The sequence below is a fragment of the Vollenhovia emeryi genome, unplaced genomic scaffold (genome assembly GCF_000949405.1).
Source record: "Vollenhovia emeryi isolate VEMERY1.0 unplaced genomic scaffold, V.emery_V1.0 DF939125.1, whole genome shotgun sequence".
Taxonomy (NCBI): Eukaryota; Metazoa; Arthropoda; class Insecta; order Hymenoptera; family Formicidae; genus Vollenhovia; species Vollenhovia emeryi.
The window spans coordinates 3,309,206-3,328,838 of NW_011967241.1; the positions used below are offsets into that span (position 1 = coordinate 3,309,206).

Here is a 19,633-nt window from a genome sequence, read left to right on the forward strand (position 1 = left end):
GATATCCTGCCTTAAACGAAATTTGGGTTAATTTTTGTTCCAGTTACCTGTTGGCTGACGGAAGAGACTCAATTGCGCACAGTACAATTGGACACGTTGCAATTGCGCACCGTGCTATTGGACAGATAATGGTGCGCACAGTTCATTTGGGCAAAAGAACTGTGCGCAACATTATGTGTCCAATAGCACGGTGTGTAATTACGTGTCCAATTGTACTGTGCGCAAGTGAAGGCTTCTCTTGTCTGACATTGTATAAAGATCATTAGTTTTTTTCTAAATAATACATATATTGAACAATATATCATATATAGTAATTGCGATGTTTTAAACAGTTTTAAACAGTAGTTTAAAACTGTCTAAAACAGAAATGTTTAAAACAATGTCTATTGTTTTAAACCAGTTTTAATCGTACAGTTTTAAACACATTGTTTAAAACTTGCCAACCCTGAAGTTTTGTAATACTCGAACAAAATTGACTTTGCAAGCGTCAAAAAGTCAAATCTCGACGGCTGAAATATCTCTGTCCCGTCCCACGTTTCTACGCTCTTCTTTTCTTCTTCTTCTTCTTTTTTTTCTTCGTTCGGACCGTTCGACATCTCGGCGAGATCGGATCGAGGACGTCGCGCCGCTACCTCGAAAATCGGCGCGGACCTCGATAACGCGCTCGAAAGCAGACCGTGACTCATCGAGTTGCGACGCGACACGAGAACGAATCACTCTCACGGCGTGACGCCGAGATTCATTGCTCCACGGAGGCCTTCGCGGGAGAATTACGCGCGACGGCGACGTCGACGCCTCGCGAGATCGGTTCGCGATTTCTTCATTCGCCCGCGTTATCTCGAGTCGCGAATCCGGAAGCTTCCCTCGTCGTCGGAAACGGGAGAGACGGATGTTGGCGGTGGGGATTCGGACTTGGCATGGCGGCAGATGGGCAAGATGGCGGCGCGGTTCAAGACACGTGAGTGATCTCGAGGCGTCGGCGCTCTCAGAGGAGCATCAACGATTCCTCTCAATTTTTTTCATCCATTTTATCGCACATCTCGCGCGCGATCGCTCTCAATCGGTGCTAATCTCCGATAATCGTCGCCGTGAGCTGGGAAATCGTTCGATGCAGCGTCGTCAGTCCCAATCTTAGCATTTAGGCTGCGGAACAAAAAGTTACGATAATTGTCCAAATAATATCTGCACTTTTTTTTTCTTCCACCAACATTTGTCGAGCAACTGGTTTGTACGTGTTGTAAACAGGTACGCGCGTATTTTTACAACGTGTATCGACCGGTCGGAGGGTTTAAAGAAAACTGGTATGCGACCGTTAGACGACACCAAGTTCTATCGATTTTTATTCCAAAGTACCAGACTTTTCTTGAAGCCTCAAAACTTTCCAATACTTCACTGAGCTGCTATTTCTAGATTGCACTTTCTTAATGTCTCTCTCAGGAACAGTTTATTTTGATACTGAAACTTGCGTAAAATCTAATTGACATAAAAATTTCTAACAACGGCTCAAACTATCTTTTTTTTGCTTATCAGAGGTAATATTAATGTTACAAGTGTCTAACATTTCACAGATAATAAATTTATATTACAATAATTTTACGAAAGTTAAATATTCTATACGTAACGTTGAATGTGAAAATGTAGATTTAATTGCTTAAATCTGAGAGAAAAATAAGCTAAAATAATAATAAATAAAAGTAGACGTAATGACGATAATGTTCTCACTACGTTTATTTCTAACGGAGTCCTTTAATGCCAGCCGTATTCTGTGCACGATTAATTATTAGTCTGCGACGTACATTTAGACGAAATGAAAATTTGGCAATAACGGCGAATCTCCAGACATCGTTCGACCGGAACTGGTCGCTTCCTTCTTAGGTAACTCCGTAGTAACCCGTTGTCGGGCGCGCGGGGGGAAGGGTAACGATATTATGTGCTTAAGGGCGAATGCGAAAGGGGTGTGTCCGAGAGCGGTGGACGTCGGAAGCTGTAATGGAACTTGATGGATGCTTTCGCGGAAAAGTCGATGCGGGTAAAGCAAATTAACACCCGGCGGAGGGACTGAGATTGTAATATGCCGTCGAATGGGTGTCGCTCTATCGTGCCTTTAACAACTCTATTGCGACGACTTCTTGCCGATCGGGCTGTAACGGCACGCTTTCCGTTACACCTCGAGCGAGATGTAACGCGGAGTACTAGAAGAGCAAAAGTCGGGTCCCTGTCGGATGTCGTGAACGTAGCTCCATCGCGTTCGGACCAAAATGATTGCGATGTCTTTTAACACCGAAAAGAATAGCGAAAATATCAGCGCGATTATTCTTTGAGCCAAAGTAGCGTTACCGAAAATCTTAAACCAAGTTCCAGAGACATTTCGCGTTCACTTTCTGTTCGCTGTTAAACATCTAACGAAACAGCCGTTGTTTTCTTTCTCTGCCATTAATGCACTTAGGACGTCCGGTGCAAGGTGCGAGACACTTTACACGACGCCATACATTGCATTTATTGCATTAAATGCTAAGATATTTCTGCGCGCAAGGTCCGGCAGGCTAAATTAAACCTGGGTTTTTACGTCTCGTGTGCGATCCGCGCGTATGGTAGAAAATATCAATTGAAAGTAACAAGCGCAACGCGCTCCAAAGTTATTATTGCTATTGCTAATAAGAATCTCGATGCCAATCGTTTAATTGCGTTGGCATCGCCCGCAACCAGCGATCGACGAAGCGTGGCGCGTGGTCGGATAAACGGAGATCGCATTTGGCTCTTGTTACTACCATAATTATCCCGGCGCAGCTGATTCACATTGTGCATTCTGATCGTCGATGTTGCCCTATTGTCTTCCACGTGTGTGTAGGCGCAGGGTGGTTGTACCGCGCGCGGAGTGCTGGCGTCTTAAGAAAGGGTTTAAGACTCAGGTGGGTTTCATTTCCGCTCTCGGAATCCTTTATCTCCGTGCGAAGCATTAATGGAGGTGTTTAAGATTAACATCGCGTATATGTGTGCATAAAAATAATCAAATATTTGAGCTTTGCGATTCCAAGGATGACTAGAGCTACGATAGTTGGTACAGAGGCAAATGTTTTTACAGCAAATCATTCAGGCGATGTCATTTTCCTAACTTTGTTTCAATACGATTCTAGTTGCATCTTCTGTACAGATGTCGTGATAAATTAAAAGTTTCTTGTGATTAGCCAAGTGACTAAGCTGTCTATTTTTCAGATAGTAATAAAGACAAAGAGAAGAAAGCCTTCCTTTTTTCTCCCCCTTTGATTTTCGTACAAATGAGCAGAAATCGTCATGGCACAATAATTCACGTCGTTATCGGGACTCTCCCCTGTGACGCTCGTTATTAATAATCTTTGAAATATCGGAAACTCGTCGGAACGAGCAACTCCTGACGATCGTGCGAGGGGCGGCCGGGAAGAAGAGAGGGTTTGTTTTGGTGCGTGACTGCCGCGTAGGGCGCGCGTGGCCCGCAACTCTCTCGCGCTCCGTGCCAGGCACGCAACCGGTGCGTACATACTACGTACGTGCACGCGGCCTACCTGCGTCTCTACACTTTGTAGACGAGAGATAGAGTACCGATAGCCCCGTCCACGTCCTGGCCGGCCGTGATTTAGGGGTCGCTATGGCGCCGCGATTCAGAAACAAGGGTTCGGCGACCGAGCTCCCTATCTTTCTCTCTCTTTATCCCCTCCCTCCAGTGCTCCCCACTCCCCCTAATTTCGTAGTAATCGTTGACTTGATCAACATTTTTCTTGTTACTCGCAAACTCTGTCCAATTCCGTGTTAGTGCGCGTCGCGACTTGTATCGAGAAAGAAAATGGTTGGAAAGAATCAACGAAATATTTTATAGCGCGTGTGCATATTTCTAGCGAGGTTGGGAAAGTTACTTAATAAAAGTATCTAGTTACAGTTAGAGTTTTTTCTAGTAACGCATAACGCTTCCAGCGCACATTTCTAGTAATTGAATAATTATTCCCTTGGGAAGAAGTAAAGAGAACGACGCGCAACAGTTTGCTATCTTAAACGGAGGACGTTTCCATTTTCTCGGACAATTCATTCGCATTTATGATATTACGCTATCGGTCATCTTGTACTATCCAGAAGCGATAGAACGAGCCACGGCGGTGCCATAAATTCTCAAGCTAAGAAACTGCTATAGTTCTACGAAGTCTGGCCAAAAATAAGCAATCGAGATCACGAGGACTCATTTCCTACTCGCTTTCTGCTTTCCATCGTCGGTCGATCGCTACAGTTGAACGATTCCTCGTGTCTCTGCTACCGAAGGTATCATCGGGTTGACAAAATTTCTCGCGAAAAATCGTACCTTTATGCAAGATACTTATTTATACTTTTGCAATCGTAGAGTATACCTTTCGATTAATCAAAAATTTCGCGCCGAAAACAATGTAGATAGTTTAAGAAATGTATTTAAAATTGTCAAAATTCTACGTTTCTAAAGAAAACATCGGATGTAACATAAGTTTCCTCTGGAAACAAATTTCAGCGAAATGCGATTTTAAATTGCGGAGTGTCGATTTTATGAAATTGCATTTCTTTCACTTTATCTTTATTAACCTTATTGTCTTGAGTAAACACGATTTGCATACAATACCGCGTACGTTTTATAGCGGTATCGCTATTTTACGCGAGAACCGTAACGGTAGAATTTAGATTATCAGAATACAATCGGCGATTAAGCGATGTCAGCAATAATCACAAAGTTATAAACCATCTCTGCAAATATATGCATACGAAATATTAAGCTTCATGGACGCGGAGACCTTTGTAGGTTGTTCTGATCGTGCTTTTCCTTTTTTTCCTGCCGCTTTCAAATTTGGCGCGCCTCACAATAGCGCAGCGTATTAATGGCGGCTGTGCGGCATTCTATGCCGTATGGTCTTCGCTCCTTTCTCCCGCGTCGACCAAGCGCGAATGACACAATTTTATGCAAGCGGCAAAATTTAATACTTGTAAATTTTTCTAAACAATTCATAATATGCTAATAAATAATAATAAAATTACTACAATTTAGTACTTGAGAAACAGTTCCGATATTGGAGTACGGTACATAAAAAATGCACATCGTTGCAAGCCGTTAGAATATAATTAATATACAAAATTATTTTACATTTCAAAAAATTCATTGTTATTGGGACAATGTCTTGTACCGTATACGCAATTCCGCTTTAATTTCACATTTACTTAAAGTTGGGAAAAAGTCACTTTTTTTCGTTATAATTCCACGGGATTCAGAGTGAACATGTTTTGCAGTGTACTAAACAGAATTCTGTTATTAATAATTGAATTTTTTATCATCTCAATATTTTTTGTAGCTATAATATTTGATAGGTTTAATTATGAGTATTTGATTCGTATCTTTCTGGTTGAAACTATCAGATTTCCAATTTACGCAAGCAGATTTGTTTCGTTACATCTCGCTATCATCGAGAAGTAAAACTGTTGTATGGCGCATAACTCAACGATAACAATAATTTTACATTATTCAAAACTGACGGTCTTTCACGCGAAACGCATTCGCTGCCGATTTGATCGAGAGAGAGAGAGAGAGAGAAAGTTTTATGCAGCGAACTAGGAGAAGTTATCGGCGCGTCGCTCGCTCTTTGAAATGGAAACAAACTTTCACAGTGGAAGCAACAAGTAATTACTTTAAAGAAATTGAATTATCGAAACGCACGGCACAATGCCCGGGCTGCCGCCCCTTTAAAGCGCACTCGCGCCTCCGCCCGTAATCGAATTCTCAGCAGTCTCCGGCGTCTAATCGAGAAACGCGCGTCCGCCAAAACGCACACTCGCGAACCGGGAGTAGGAAAGCACGGGGGTGGAAAATCTCTTTGTCTCCCGCGCGCCGTACGGCTCTCAATGTATACTGATCTGGCGGGATTTCTCGCGATATTATTCGCCGAGTGCGTAGCTAATCCGGAACATTATCTACCCGCTCGTCGAGTAGCAAAACGTTTGTTCAACATTATACATGCGTGTATAAAAAGTTTTGCATGCGTATATTTTTATTTTAATCTTCGTTATGTTAATTGGGAATTTTTCTTTTGGAAATATCTAGTTAGCAGACGGATCTTAAGAATTTTTTTTTAATAAAATAATCGCTTATAGTACAGCATGCAGTTGGTGCACGCGTGCCCGGTCTATTTCTGTAGTAATATACTAGAAAAGTACATTAGTTTATCGGAAAATTAGGAAGAAATGTCGATTTATCTACGCGACCGTTTTGTCGGCCGAAGGGGACGATAGATTTCCGCGTGCGAGCCCGTCGGTAGGTCCGTAAGCGAGATACGCTCATCACCTTCCCCGTCTTCTTTCACCATGCGCGAAGGGAAGGTAACCCTCGCTATTCACCCTTTGAACTCTTAAGGGTGCACTCGACGCTCGGAAAGATGCTCCCGAGTGCTCAATGAGGCCAATACCGCGAGAGTGCGGCTCTTAATGAGGTTACGGGATACGACTCTCTCCGTCGTTTTCTCCGCCTGTCTGCGTCGCGTTCCTGACCCCCTCGATTCCGGTACAGCATGGGCCCGGCGAGCGCTTCTCAAGGGGAACAGGGGGCGAAAGGGGGCGGGAGGTGAGGTGGTTGATTTGGGCGCGAAATTGCCCGACAAAATCAAATTTCATTTCGCCGGAGGCGTGTCTGGACAATCGAGCAGCCAAGTGGCCAGCGGCCAATCTGACTATCTCGTCAACCAATTTTGCCGGTGATTACTTTACTCGCTGCTCTCTCGTCCGCCCCTGGGGGCGCACGCAGCGTCGTCGTCGCCGTCGCCGTCCAAGTCGAACGGTAGGTGTTTTTCCTCGCGTTCTTAACTCTCGAGCTCTCGAGCCGCGGCATGCGCGGGCGGGCTCCTCGAGAAATCCGTTGCGTCGAACGATCAACCCTCTCAGTGCCTGCGTCGATGACAGAATTGTCTTGTAATTGCATCTTTTTCTTTAACACAAAAATGTTGTTTTATTTTTATTCATAGCCATCATTGATAAACGTCGAAATTATTATAGTAGCTCATTATGGTAAATTTCAAAATTGTTATACTAAAGAAAATAATTATTGCCAGGTCGTCGATGTAAGACTAGATTTAAACTCGAACCGCCGCAGTGGTAGCTAAGTATTCCTGGATTTTTCCAGTTCTGTCGACTGATAAATTCCTCTTTCCGCCGAGCTCAACCAAGTAAAACGGCTCCGTTGTAAACGCGATGGTCCAGAAGGAGGCTAGAAATTTTATGAGCGGCAGGGAAAACGAAAAGGATATAAATATGAATAAAATACTTAATTGTTCGCCATTAGCATAACGCTTTTGTGACGTTTAACGTCCAGCGGTCGCGCCGTGTGCGAATGTTGATCGGCGTAGCTTCCCACGCGGCGGACCACGAAAGCTCGGCTAATCGGCGGAAAAATCTCAACATCTATGAAAAAGAGAGACGCTGTACGCGGCAGTAGAGAATGCGTACATACGTGCTCGCTCGCATGCAGCCGTGTTTGCGTGCGCGCTCGTTCGTGCTCGCACAAGGATCACTCTAGCGGATTGCGCCGCGCGCTTCGCGAGCGAGCGAGCGAGCGTATAGTAGGAACAGGGAGAAAAAGGCCCGAAGATCGGGTCCAAGTTTATAAGGGTTCCTGGAAGGGTGGCGACCTCCCTCGGTCCCCTTTCATCCGGACCGCGGCCTTCTTCGTCTCCCTCCCCAGCTCGCTGCGTTTATTCTCTCTCTTCTTTGCTGTTTCTCGGATCTCCGCTTCTCTCTGTCTCTCGACTTCTCGTCCTGCTCGTCGCCACCCCTCGCCATACTTCTTTTCCTTGAGTAGAGAGAAAAGATCCTATATAAGCTGTCTTTCTTCTTCTCTCAGAAAAAATATTTGAGGAAAATTCCAATGCTGAAAGTTGAGTCCAATTGTAAATTTTTTATTTATATTTTATGGGATGTCGCGCATGGAATAATTGCGTTTTTCGCATCGGTAACACTCGACGTAAACAATAAAACATGTACGTGGACGAGGTAATATTGCTAAAGAAAAGTTACAAAATAAACAATTGTGTGAATTTCGCATTGAGGGATAATCATTAAGTATTAATTAGAGCTCGCGGCACGTATCGATTTGCTACTAATTTAATATTACGTTCTTTATCTGGAATTATTGTTATTTATTATGTCTTTATCATTTTTGTTCTAGGTAAGTCCCAGCATGCGTGATTGATCTTGGACTATACGTTTCGCACACGCGGTGAGTTTCCGCAATAAAATTGTTATGTTTAACGATACGACTGACTCCTGGCTGACGGTAGTCTGATCCATTCTTCTCGCGCGCTATAAAGATTTACGTATTCCGGTTTTTATTACGCATAACTTGGGGATCGGGTGCAAATTAGATGGTTGGTCTTGGGAGGGTTAAACGGCTCGGACGTGATTCGAGCCTCGCGAGTGCTATTTGTCCAGCGGCTATCACTATCAGTTATCGTGCCGTGCGGACAACAACAAGAAGGGCTTCTACGTTCATTGACGTCTTCCGACGTGTCACGTCCGCGCGCGGAGACGGAGACGGAGACGAGTGTGTTGCGCACAGAGGCGTTCGCGAGAGAGAAGCGCGGCCGAAACGATCCTCCTTGGCGCGGTGCGCATCGAATAAGGAAGCGGGCACCGTACGCAGATCTCGTTCTCGGCGGAGAAGCCTACGACGCAGTTGCGAGTACCTACCGCGGGAGCAACTGCGTCGTTCGAATAAGTATAAGAGGAAGCGGGAGAGACGGGGCGGGTTGAGCGGGGGAGGGCGGGGCGGAGCGGAGCGGCGAGGGAAGCGAGACGAAGCGAGTCGCTCGCGTCTGTGAAAGTTACGGGCTAGTCACGTGGTCTTACGTTTGTTCTCGCTCGCGTATCTCTTCTCTCGGTGTGCGCGCGTACTCACGCGCTCAAATCGTATGCGTGTCTGTCGTGCGAGCGCGCGCATTGGTGGTGAAGGGGGCGAAAGAGAAAAAAAGAGTGCGAGAGAGAAAGAGAGGGTCGAGCGAGTTGGCGCGAAGGGGATGAGAGGGGGGGGGTGGTATGCGGGAAACGTTTTCCTCGGTTCCCACGGCGCGCGCGACTCTCTCTCTTCCCCTCCCTCTCTCTGTCTCTCTTTCTCCCACTCTCTTTTCCTTTATGCCCTGCGTCTCTCTCTCTCTCTCCCTCTCGCACCACCGCGTCGTACACACTCGTGCGTGCGTGTCTGTGTGTCCCTCCACCGAAAGCTCAAGTGTCACGGAGTGGGATAGAGGGGGAGGAGGGGGGTGGCCACCGTCGCCGATGGACCGCCCGAGACGCTGCGTGCCGTGAGTCTCTCCGGGAGATAGAGACGGCGCGACCTCTGTGTCTTTTCGTATGCGGCCGACGCGAGAGGATGCGAGCGAGCGAGGAGACTATTCTCCCCATTTCCTTGTTCCTCCTTCGGCACAACCTTCATCCACTGACGACATATCGGAATCTCACGCCGTGCCCGGGACTCGCGGCGGGTATGTCCCGTCGAAATGTCTTCCTCCTCCTTTATTCAGCAAGTACCACGCGATTATTTGGATTAATTGATTCATCGATATTCGACCAAGCATGGATCCTCTATGGTAAAATTAAGGAGAATCCCAGTTCGATGGCATTCTCCGTGAGGAAAAAGAAACGAAAAGCGGAGTTGAATGTCGCATTGATATTACAAGGTTAATTGGCATCCGTTAATTGGCGTGCCGTGGCACGGAATAAACGCTCCCGGAAAGTATTTATGCCGTTAAGATTATTAGAGAGGTATGCGATGGCATGTGTATGACTCTCGCGAAAGAACGCGGTCGTGCGGAACGGGGCTCTCTCTAGCGTAGCCGAATCGCGTATTACGCGCACGAAGCAAGTGCGTGCTCCACCATCGTCAAAGTACGACGGCGGTTGTGACCCTGCCTCCTGTCAACGCGATCACGAGATCGAGCCGACCGAGCCGGGTCGCAGTCGCCACGGACGGCGAACGGAGCCACGTGGTTCGAATACCGGCGCTACAGTCTCTCTCCGGGACTGGTTCGCGGCGTGGTATTCGGGATTCGTACTCCTCGACGCGTACAGTATCCGCGACGGGGTCCCGCGCCAGACATTTCCCTTCCCGCTCGCGCGGTTCATTCGCTCCCTTCCGAAATCACCGCTGTCGCATTGGCGGCATTCTCTCACGTACCGGTCGCTCGCGTTACGCTCGTTCTGGCTAACGAAAGAGAGAGAGAGAGAGAGAGAGATTAGCGAAGGTAAGGAGAACAGAAGGCTTTGTGAAAGTAACGCTTTCGAAAAAATTTGTCCAATTGGAAACACGAATAGGCGTTGATGAATCGATGGATGGATTACCGTCCCGCATATCTTCGATAAACAATCGGCAAGGAATCGTGAGCATTTCAATAAAGTTGTTTTATCTCAAGACAGCGGACACTTACTTTTCTTAAAGTAAACTTTAAGATTAGATAAATTGAGCATTTCAATATTGGGCAAGATATCCGCTTTAGGCATTTGAAGCTTTAGTAAACTCAACAATTGATCCGACAACTGATAGCTTGATGTAGAAAAGCACGAGTAGACGATTGATCCTGGAGACACAGCTGGCGACTACTTGCGCAGAAATTCCGACAGCGCGTGTTTTGACCTCGCGGTGTCTCCAAGACTTCCAAAAGGAAGCAGCCTCAGGGACGCGGTACTCCGCGATGGAATTTCGAGGAACAGAGCGGAGCGAGAGAAAGAGAGAGAGGAGAGGAGAGACCAGCGTGACCGGCGCGGCGCGAGAAAAAGAGAAGGCAGGACTAGAAGGAGAGAAATACGCGATGGGCGGCGTGGCGGTGTGGCGATGTGGTGGTGATGATGGTGGGATGGCTGTCGTTTGTTTCCTGGTGTTCTTGCTGCATAGTCGGATGCTCTCTCGAGTATACCTACCTACTCGCTCCCTCGTAACGAAAGGGCAGCACACCTTGGCTGGCCATTGGCTCTTTCCTCCGTCCTCGTCCTTCCCTTTCACAGGAGAAGGCTCCTTTTTCGCTCGCTGCGCTCTCTCTCTCTCTCTCTCTCTCTCTCTCTCTCTCTCTCTCTCTCTCTCTCTCTCTCTCTCCCCCTCCCCCACCCCTCCCTCTTCCTCCTTTTTTCTTTCTATCTCTCTCACTTCGGCGGGGTTCTCCGGTGTTCCACATAAATACACAAATACCCTGGCATAGGCTGGGACCGGTGCGCGTATATACCGGGACCACGGCCGCATTCCACGACACCCGCCCCCTTTCTCCCCCGCCTTCTCTGCACCTCCGCCTCTCTGCCGCGTCTCCTTCGTTTCGTCCACCCTACCCTCCTGTATCACCACCGACACTACCGCGCGCGGCGGGCGAGGCCCATCTTCGGGACTCTTTACCTCTCGCGGCCCTCGAAAGGCCCACTCGGCCCTCCCGCCCCGCGCCGGTTCTCCTGTTCCGCACGCCTTCGATCGGGCGGGCAACCTCCGTTTCCCTTTCCATCGGGCCTCTCTCATCTCGCCCTTCGTACACGGCGCCACCGGATGCTTTCGCAGATCGCCCGTTCCTTTCTCACCCGGGTCCTCGCCAAGGGCCTCTTCCTCCTTCTCCTTGTGATCCTCCTTCTCGGATACTATGCACCTACTTCCTCTTCGTTCTACATTTTACTATAACTTTGTTTCATACTTCTCTTGTTCCATTTGCTATTTTGTTCTTTGCATCATCGTTTTCCCTCCTTATTCTATATCGTTGAACATTTTTATTTATTTTTATTTTCCGCAATGTTTTTTTATTCTTCCTTCGCATCTTTGCGTTTCTTTTGGCCATTTCGTTATTTTCGCCTCTCTTCTTCTATCCGCCAGATTCCCTTGCTCGCTTCGATGTGCGCATGCTTGCGCGGACGTGCTTCTATACGAGCGAGCGGGAATATTTTGTTTACCCCGCTCTGTCTCAGTTCTTTGAATTCTGCGGCCCGCCTTTCGTTTTCTCTTCCTCTTCTCTCTAAGAAGCCGTGAACCTTCTGGAGGCTCCAGTGGAAATCGGCGTTCGTCCACAAAAACTATTCTTGTCGTTTATTTTCGGCTTGTGCTGTCACTTTTTTTTTCTAAAACCGTGATATTAGCGCACCGATCGAACCACTAAAATTTGAAATTGGGAATCTAATTTGTAGCAAATTTAACCGTTGTTTTTTCTTCTTAAAAATCGAGAATGTTTGCCTCGTACAATTTTATTTAAAAAAATGTTCATTATTTTTTAAATAAATAATTGTATATGTAAAGTCGTGAAAGAAAGGATAGATCTATGGTCGGGGAATTAATTTTGTCAATTTGAAAACTGTATCGATGTATCAGGATTTTCGAAGACCGTAAATCAGTCGAAGCTGCAGGGAAAAGGTTATCTCCGCTCCTTGTTCCTTTCTCATATAATCGCTCCGTAATCGCGCGACACAGAGGGGGTCCTTTCCCTTTATCAGGCCCGACTGCAGCGCTTTTATCTTCGTTTTCTCACGCCCGGATTTCGAAAAAGAAAATATCACGTTTCGGCCGACGTTTACGTCGTTTGAGCGCAGCGCCGGTAAGATTACCGCGCGACCGTGCCCACAAATACACGCGCGTGCGTGCGCACATTCATGAACGCGCGCGTCCACATTTTCATAAGATTATGCAGTTATTCCCAGCATCCCGGGTTTCTCTTCGGCACAGCACCATCGGAGGAGAAAGAGGACGAAGATACGGATAAGAGGGGGACAGAGCGAGACCCCCTAAAGGAGATATATAGCACCGAGGCAACGAATGAGGTCCTTCCGAGAATCGGGCCACCGACACAGTGCCCGAAACTCGCGCGCGCGCGCATCCGCGAGGGGTTAGAACTACCCCGGTCGGTTTTACTGGTGCGCGATGACTACAAGCAATCGTCTACGATCGTCTGCATCTTTTTGCAGTCGATTATTTTTTTCGCTCTGATACTACCTCCCCTTTGCGTCCCCTCCTCCTCCTCCTCCTCCTCCTGCTCTGCGTGGGTAAATTGCTCGTGAGATTCGTCGGGATCGCATTCCGGTGTTAATTCTTTTACACCTCTTCTTACTCCTTTTTTATACTTGGAGATATATCGCGTGCTCCACGCTATATCTTGGTCGCAACGATCACCGATCCGCTTTACGATTCATTACGGGTAAACGCGTTCGCCATTTATCCCTCGCGAAAATGGCATAAATATATAATTTTATTGCGTCCGGTTCTCCCGGCGACGATAATCGTCGTAATCGCAAAATAGCTAATTTTTGCGTACATCATAAATCTAAGGCGGTTCAAGGTTATATTTTGCACATTTCAGTGTTAACTTATTACGCAACCAGTAGCGTGTAGCGTAAATCATTGCTCCAAGTTAATGAACAGATTAATGCAGACCTTTAATCGGCAATGATGAGTTTAACAGAATGGCGTGTGAGAACGCGAATGTTTTAGACAAAGAAGAGCAGAATTCTATCCCTTTAATTTTAATTCCAATATCAAATTTTATTTTTGCCATTCGATAATACATAGTTATTTCGGCGCCGAAATAACGAAACCTCCGGCATCCACCCTCTGCATAACGCGACGAAGAGCGGCAAGAATATAAGCGATGAACTGCCTGGCGCCACAACGCGCACGCACGCACGCACACACACTCAAGCACACACTCGCGCGCGCCCCTCTGCCTTCCTCTCCCTCTTTCCTCAGGCCCTTCCTCGGAGAACTCTGCTGTCTACGACCCACGTGACCGTCTGCATTCTGTGTTTTCTGTGAATGACTGGGCTCGCGGACCAATCCCGAGGAAAGACAGAGAGAGAGGAAAAGGAGGAGCGAGAGAGAGAGAGAGATGCAGGAGCAAAGAAGGAGTGAAGAGGGCAAGGGGGGGGCGGACACAGCATCATTTTGAACATGGAGCCGCGCGCGTTCCTTGGCCTCTCTCTCGGGGCCAAAACCGGGATTGGAATTCCCGAGGATAGTTCTACGCGGTCTCGATTCCTTGACAGATATCGCTTCTTTCTTTTTTATATCATGCTCCCGCCGATAGCCTGCGTCTTTTTCGGCGCAAATCGAATCTTTGCGATCGCGGCCTGTTTTCGCAAGGATTTTTCCATTTCTTATCATTGTATCAGAGCCATTTTCAAGTATGATACTCCGACACGGTCGAAAAGGAGTATTTATTATAGTTGAAAATTGTTCTTTTATTAATTTTTAACTTTTATCATAATGATTGCTTTCGTTAATCCCCGTACAGTTATCTTTTATCTCTCTGACGTTTATTAATTTCCGCTGGTTTTTATATTTAATTTTTAAAGGTAATTTATATATTTATGCTTTTAACCGGTCTAGGTGAATAGAAAAACGACAAGAAACAAAAAGAAATGTTTAACACACTATTGCGACAAATTAATCCCGAATCGAAACGATCGTAAATTTATATAGTTCGTAAAAGTCCTGCTTAGTAACGTAGCCATAATTTTTTCTTTTCCTTTTTCCCTGAAAAAGGAACTTGCCCATCTTTAGAAACATCGATGGTCTGGTAGGTAAATTTTTTTGGACCGCAGGTTCCTGATAGAACGGACGGACCCATTGAAAAAGTCCCGACGCAGACGCCAATGCGTTTGAGTGCGCGAAAGATAAAATACGTGTCCTTCATAATCTGATCAGCTCAAAAGCGATAAGAAACTTCTTAGTATCGTAAACGTAGATTTTTTTCCAGCACCGTCACCGATCCTTCACGGAATGTTACCCAACGTTAAGCAATAGTCTTCACTTTCGTCAATATTAGTCACCCTGTGATATCGGAATCTCAGATACTAAGAGTCTCATAAAGTCAAAGGTTGAATAAAATTTTAGAAATTATTATATATAATTCCAGTTTAAATATATATATTCAAGATAATTCAGAAGTAACCTCGTTAAGCGGTAATGCCACTCTATTGCTCGGAAAAACAGCTTAATTTTAACAATTTTTTAATGGGAATATAGTAAATGGAATATAAAATCTGTTTAAAAGCCTTTATTGTATCATATTTTGAAATACTTGTAGAAGATTAGCTCGGGAAGTACATACGGAAATTTTGCCCCTTAATTCCCATGAAATTGACTCATTTGCCATCGGATTAATCCGTGGGAAAATCTTTACCGATAAACTTGCTTCCTTCAGAATTCTAGAATAATGGAAGCCGAGGGTGATCTAACCTTTTTTCGGATAATCTTAAATATTGTGACTGTATTGCTCGCGCGTCGCGCCTACGCGAAACGGAACAGGGTGCCGCGTGGGAAACTGGATGGCGCTTTGCTTCTTTCTTACCCTCGATCGACCCAGTAGGCGATTCCGAGTTTCTCACGTCCACGCATTTGTGGACCGTAACGAGCGACAACGAAATAGCGCCAATTCTTTTCTCATACAAAGACGATATCGTGATCCTTGACGATTTTTGTACCATTACTCCCTATTCTATTTTCCTTTTCTTACGTTCTTTTTATATTTACGTGACATCCGCTAGCTAAAGACATTTGTGTGCAATTATTCATAATTTATGTGTTATATATCTTTTTTTAGTAGTTTTTTTATACTGTTATTGGATGCTGCAAATATATTTCTTAGTTGTCGGTAAACAATATCCCGGTTAGGGGCTTAGCAACATCTCAGGGGATATCCTGGGAAATCTCTAAACCTGTTTGTTATCTCCGGCTGTTATACGGTATAACATAACGAGCTACTTGACTTCGGTATAATTTTACTCATAGGGGTGCTTCATATTACATCGTAGGAAGAATTTCGTCAGCGTTTCTGCCGCGCCTCGTGAGAGTGCCGGGAGGAAGGATCCGAAACTGGCGTAGGAGCGGAGGGGAAGAAGGGCAGGCAGACTCTTGAGAACGGCCCATCGATTCCGGGAACCGTGGGGTAGGTCCTTTCAGGAAAAAAATGTGTCCATAAAACGTGCATCGGAGCCTGGGAAAAGGGAAAAGGCGCGTCGTGGGACGTTTTCCCGCGTTCGTATGGCGAGGGAGACGGAGTCGCGGCAACGTTCGCATAAGAGAAAGAAAGGTGGGCAGGATAGGTCAGAGAAAGCCGTCGAAAATAAAACGACGTTTGACAATCTATGCTAAAGTCCGCGTTTCTCGGAAATTCATTGTCGATCCTCGGCCACGATTCGTCCCGTTTCGCCCGCCACTTTTTAACTGTTCCGCGATGACGGTATGGTGACCATGAATATAGAAATATCGATGCGTGAGAAAGGCGGATGGATTCCAATTATAGATGGAGGATTTTGGTCGCAAGTTTTCGCTCAATTTATTAGTTCGTCTGCGAAACTCTCTCTCACAAATAAGCCGGTTGCATCTGCTTTCAAAGTGGAGCCAGAATTTAAACTGTCGATCGAAAAGACTCTGCCATACGAAAACATTGATCTCGAGTTTAATAAATACAATTGACTGAAACTTAAAGTTGAGGCTCCGCAGTCCTAATGTTATTTCGCAATATAAAAAAACTTTATGCCTTTTGATACTTGACGTCAGATTATTCAAGTTAACACCAACTTTCTCTCGGGACGAAAAAACCTCTCCCTGCTCGGGATACTTCAATTTGTTAAACACGCCGCGCACAAACGGCGGGTCCCGAAAACAGTTGCGGTATCTTGTTAGCGCCATACGCGAGCGGCCATCATAAAAAAGTGAGAAACTCGAGAGTCTGACCGTTTCCGATCGAGGGCTCCGACACTCGGCGATTCTCGGAAGGTCCGGCACGAAATTCGAAGGTGCCGCTGCGACCTCGGGCAAATGGAGATTTCGTATGTCTTGACCTTCGTCAAGGGAGGAGCCCGAGAGCCGAGGCGAGGAATCGCCGTGGCTCCCGCTAGGCCGACGATCTTTGGCGGCTCTCGGCTCGCTAAGGAACTGCGAGCTTGGAATAAAACGGCATAGCCCTCTCAACTCTAAAACCGCATATCAACCTCTAATAAATCCCGATACATTTTTATTTAACTCGACACCAAGTTTCGTTCGCTCTATCTGTGAAACTTTATTTCAACACTGACTAAAGCAATTTCAGTACATTTATAAATACCCGCAATTTTAGTAAATTTATTTATATATTTTATATACAAAATTTCTTAGTTTACTGAAATAATGGCGTATTTCCACATACAGCGATTTCATGAAAAAATTACCGCGTGACATTCCGATATCGTTGGCGAGCATTAAAGAAATTTTGGCTGCCCTTGCCCTTGTGGAGCGTTAACCTAGCTATCCGAGAGCGGGAGGGAGGATAATGGAAGGGAGAAGCGTAAGGGATGGAGAAGAAGCCGGGATGAAGGAAGGGAAAGAGAGGCGATTGGGAGGTGAAGATAAAGGGATACGAGGCGGCGGCACGACCAAAGAGTAGAAGCCGTAAGAGGCACTCTCCTCCCTCAACAAGCAGAAGCACGGTGGGAGAAAGAAAGAAGGAGGACCAGCATCATGCATGGAAAAGCAAAAAAAGGAATTATAAGGGGGAGGGGAATATATACAGCGAAGGAGGACGAGATGGTGGAGAAAGGTGGAGGGAGGGAGAAAAGGAGATTGGAAGAGAAGGAGAAAAGAGTAGAAAGAGAGGGAACGGGGGTGGAGGGCTAACCGTGCGGTCTGAAACCCTCGCGGTATCTCGGCCACGATCGCCGGGCTTCGGGGCTTTATTGTGTTGTAGCGGCCTAGAGGCCCCGAAGAGAAGATGAAACACGGGGCTCCGTTCCGTCGAATCTACCTCTAGTTATACATCACGTTATGATACGCTTCTAACGACCGTGAGATGCCGATAATGAGAGGCGGCTTCGTACTCTCGTCTCCTTTCCTTTTTCCTCCTCCCTCGCCCCCATCTCTCCTTCGTTATCTTCGTTCAAGCAAGGTCTGTTATGGGGCCTTGTCGCGAGAGACACACATTGAAAGTCATATTTCCAACGAGTGCGGTGGGATCGTTCAACTATTTATTTGCGCTGCTAATTATAAAATCGCGCCAAGACACTAAAAGTTATGCTCGCTGAGAAGTGACTTCTTCAAAAATGTCGAGAAGCTGTTGAAGCAACCGAATTAATCTTACATAAAGGTAATAAAATTTCTATCGGACTATCACTCGGGATCGAAGAGGCGATTACCAAATAACAAAAAGTTTTTTTCGGCTAAAACAATTTTTTTTATTATCTATCGTCAACAAATTTATTTCACGGATACTTGTGTTAATATAACTACATTTTTAATGGTTTCTTAACAGAAAGGGATCTACTTGGCTATCTTTCTCATAAAAGTTGATTCACGTTCCTCCCTGTCAATCGACGCGATTTTAAGATAAGACGAGAGTCGCGTGGCCACCGGGATAGTGTTATTCGTAAGCGCTATCCATTTTCCTAAGTGGCATTCCTGCCGTCGTATACGTATATAATTTACATGTGTATGTATGTACACATACGTTAATATGCATATATATTATACATATACGTTTCTCTTTTTTTTTTGCAATCGCACGTCTCCCTCTCTCTCCCGCGAGATGTCGATGATGCACGATCTGCGGATCTTGTAGGCCGGCAAGGTAAACGGGTTTCTTTGCTCTCTTAATGCCGCTCGTCCGCGATAATTGGTGATCGGGCATTTCTGTACAGACGCGCAGTGAGAGAAAGAGAGAGCGGGACACACATGAGTGGGGAAAAAAAAGGAATGAAGAGTGAAAGAGTGAAATAAGCGACAAGAGGAGGGGGGGGGGGAAGCACCCGAGGGCTCGGTAGGCGACGCCTAGTCTACCTCGAATATCCTCGACTCCGGTCATTAGCATATCGAATGAACGGCGAAGTTCAAAGAATCCCTCGCGACCATCTCATGGAAAATCCACAGCATTTCCTTCAAGAACGTCAGCCCGTCGCGAAAGGACTTTTTTGTCCCAGAACTTTTGATTGATCCTTCATTGATCGTACGTCCTACCTCGTTATTTCTTCTTGTTAGGAAGAGATCTGTTAGCAACGCATGAGCTAATTCGATTGAGTATAAAATCTTAGGAGAAGGGAATTATAAGATATACCCGGAATAAATGTAATTTCAGAAAGAGCCATATTTGTATATAAATTTGTGTCAAGTTGCAAACTTAGCGAGTCATCACTTTTTACATTATTCTGTGTTGAAGCTAGAGTCGATTCCTTCTTAGCGCAGGTGTAATTTTTTACCTCAACAAGGATGTTAAAAAAGCATTCCCAAATTGATAAAAAAATCTTCTAGACGTAAACGATAGCTAGAGAATTCCAGAACGGATCCTATTATTCCAGCATCCTGTTGGATCGAAAACGAAAACGCGCCGGGGATGCTTCGCGCGCGGATTAGGTACACCTTTCCGTGAAGAATCAGGGGAGAAAGCTTTTGTGGAAATTCAACGGACGGGTGTCCAATGAACGGGAACGGGGATAAACGATACCGTAGGTCCGGCACTGAGCGCGCGCGGTTCGACGGGTTGGCGCGGACATTCCACGGCCTACAGGTAGCATTAAAGGAATGCAGATAGGATGAATGAGGTGGTCCATGCCACTGTCGATGGATGCTGAGTAGCATGAGAGGGAGAGAGGGGGGAGAGAGATGGAACCGAACGATCAGGGGGGCGAGAGAGGG

General features: G+C 46.0%; 1 protein-coding gene across 5 annotated transcripts in view; it reads left to right on the forward strand.

Annotated features, from left to right (window-relative positions):
- The window catches only part of LOC105569269 (serine/threonine-protein phosphatase 4 regulatory subunit 1-like), a 122,218-nt gene that overhangs the window by 45,684 nt on the left and 56,901 nt on the right, over window positions 1-19,633 (forward strand). The window contains exon 1 of one of the 5 annotated variants that reach the window (XM_012025610.1): window positions 903-958. The exons of the other annotated variants lie outside the window; for them this stretch is intronic. Coding sequence (XP_011881000.1) covers window positions 918-958 — 41 coding nt within the window. The 5' untranslated portion in view covers window positions 903-917. Of the gene's footprint in view, window positions 1-902; window positions 959-19,633 lie in introns of those variants that run through there. 5 annotated transcript variants of the gene reach the window in all.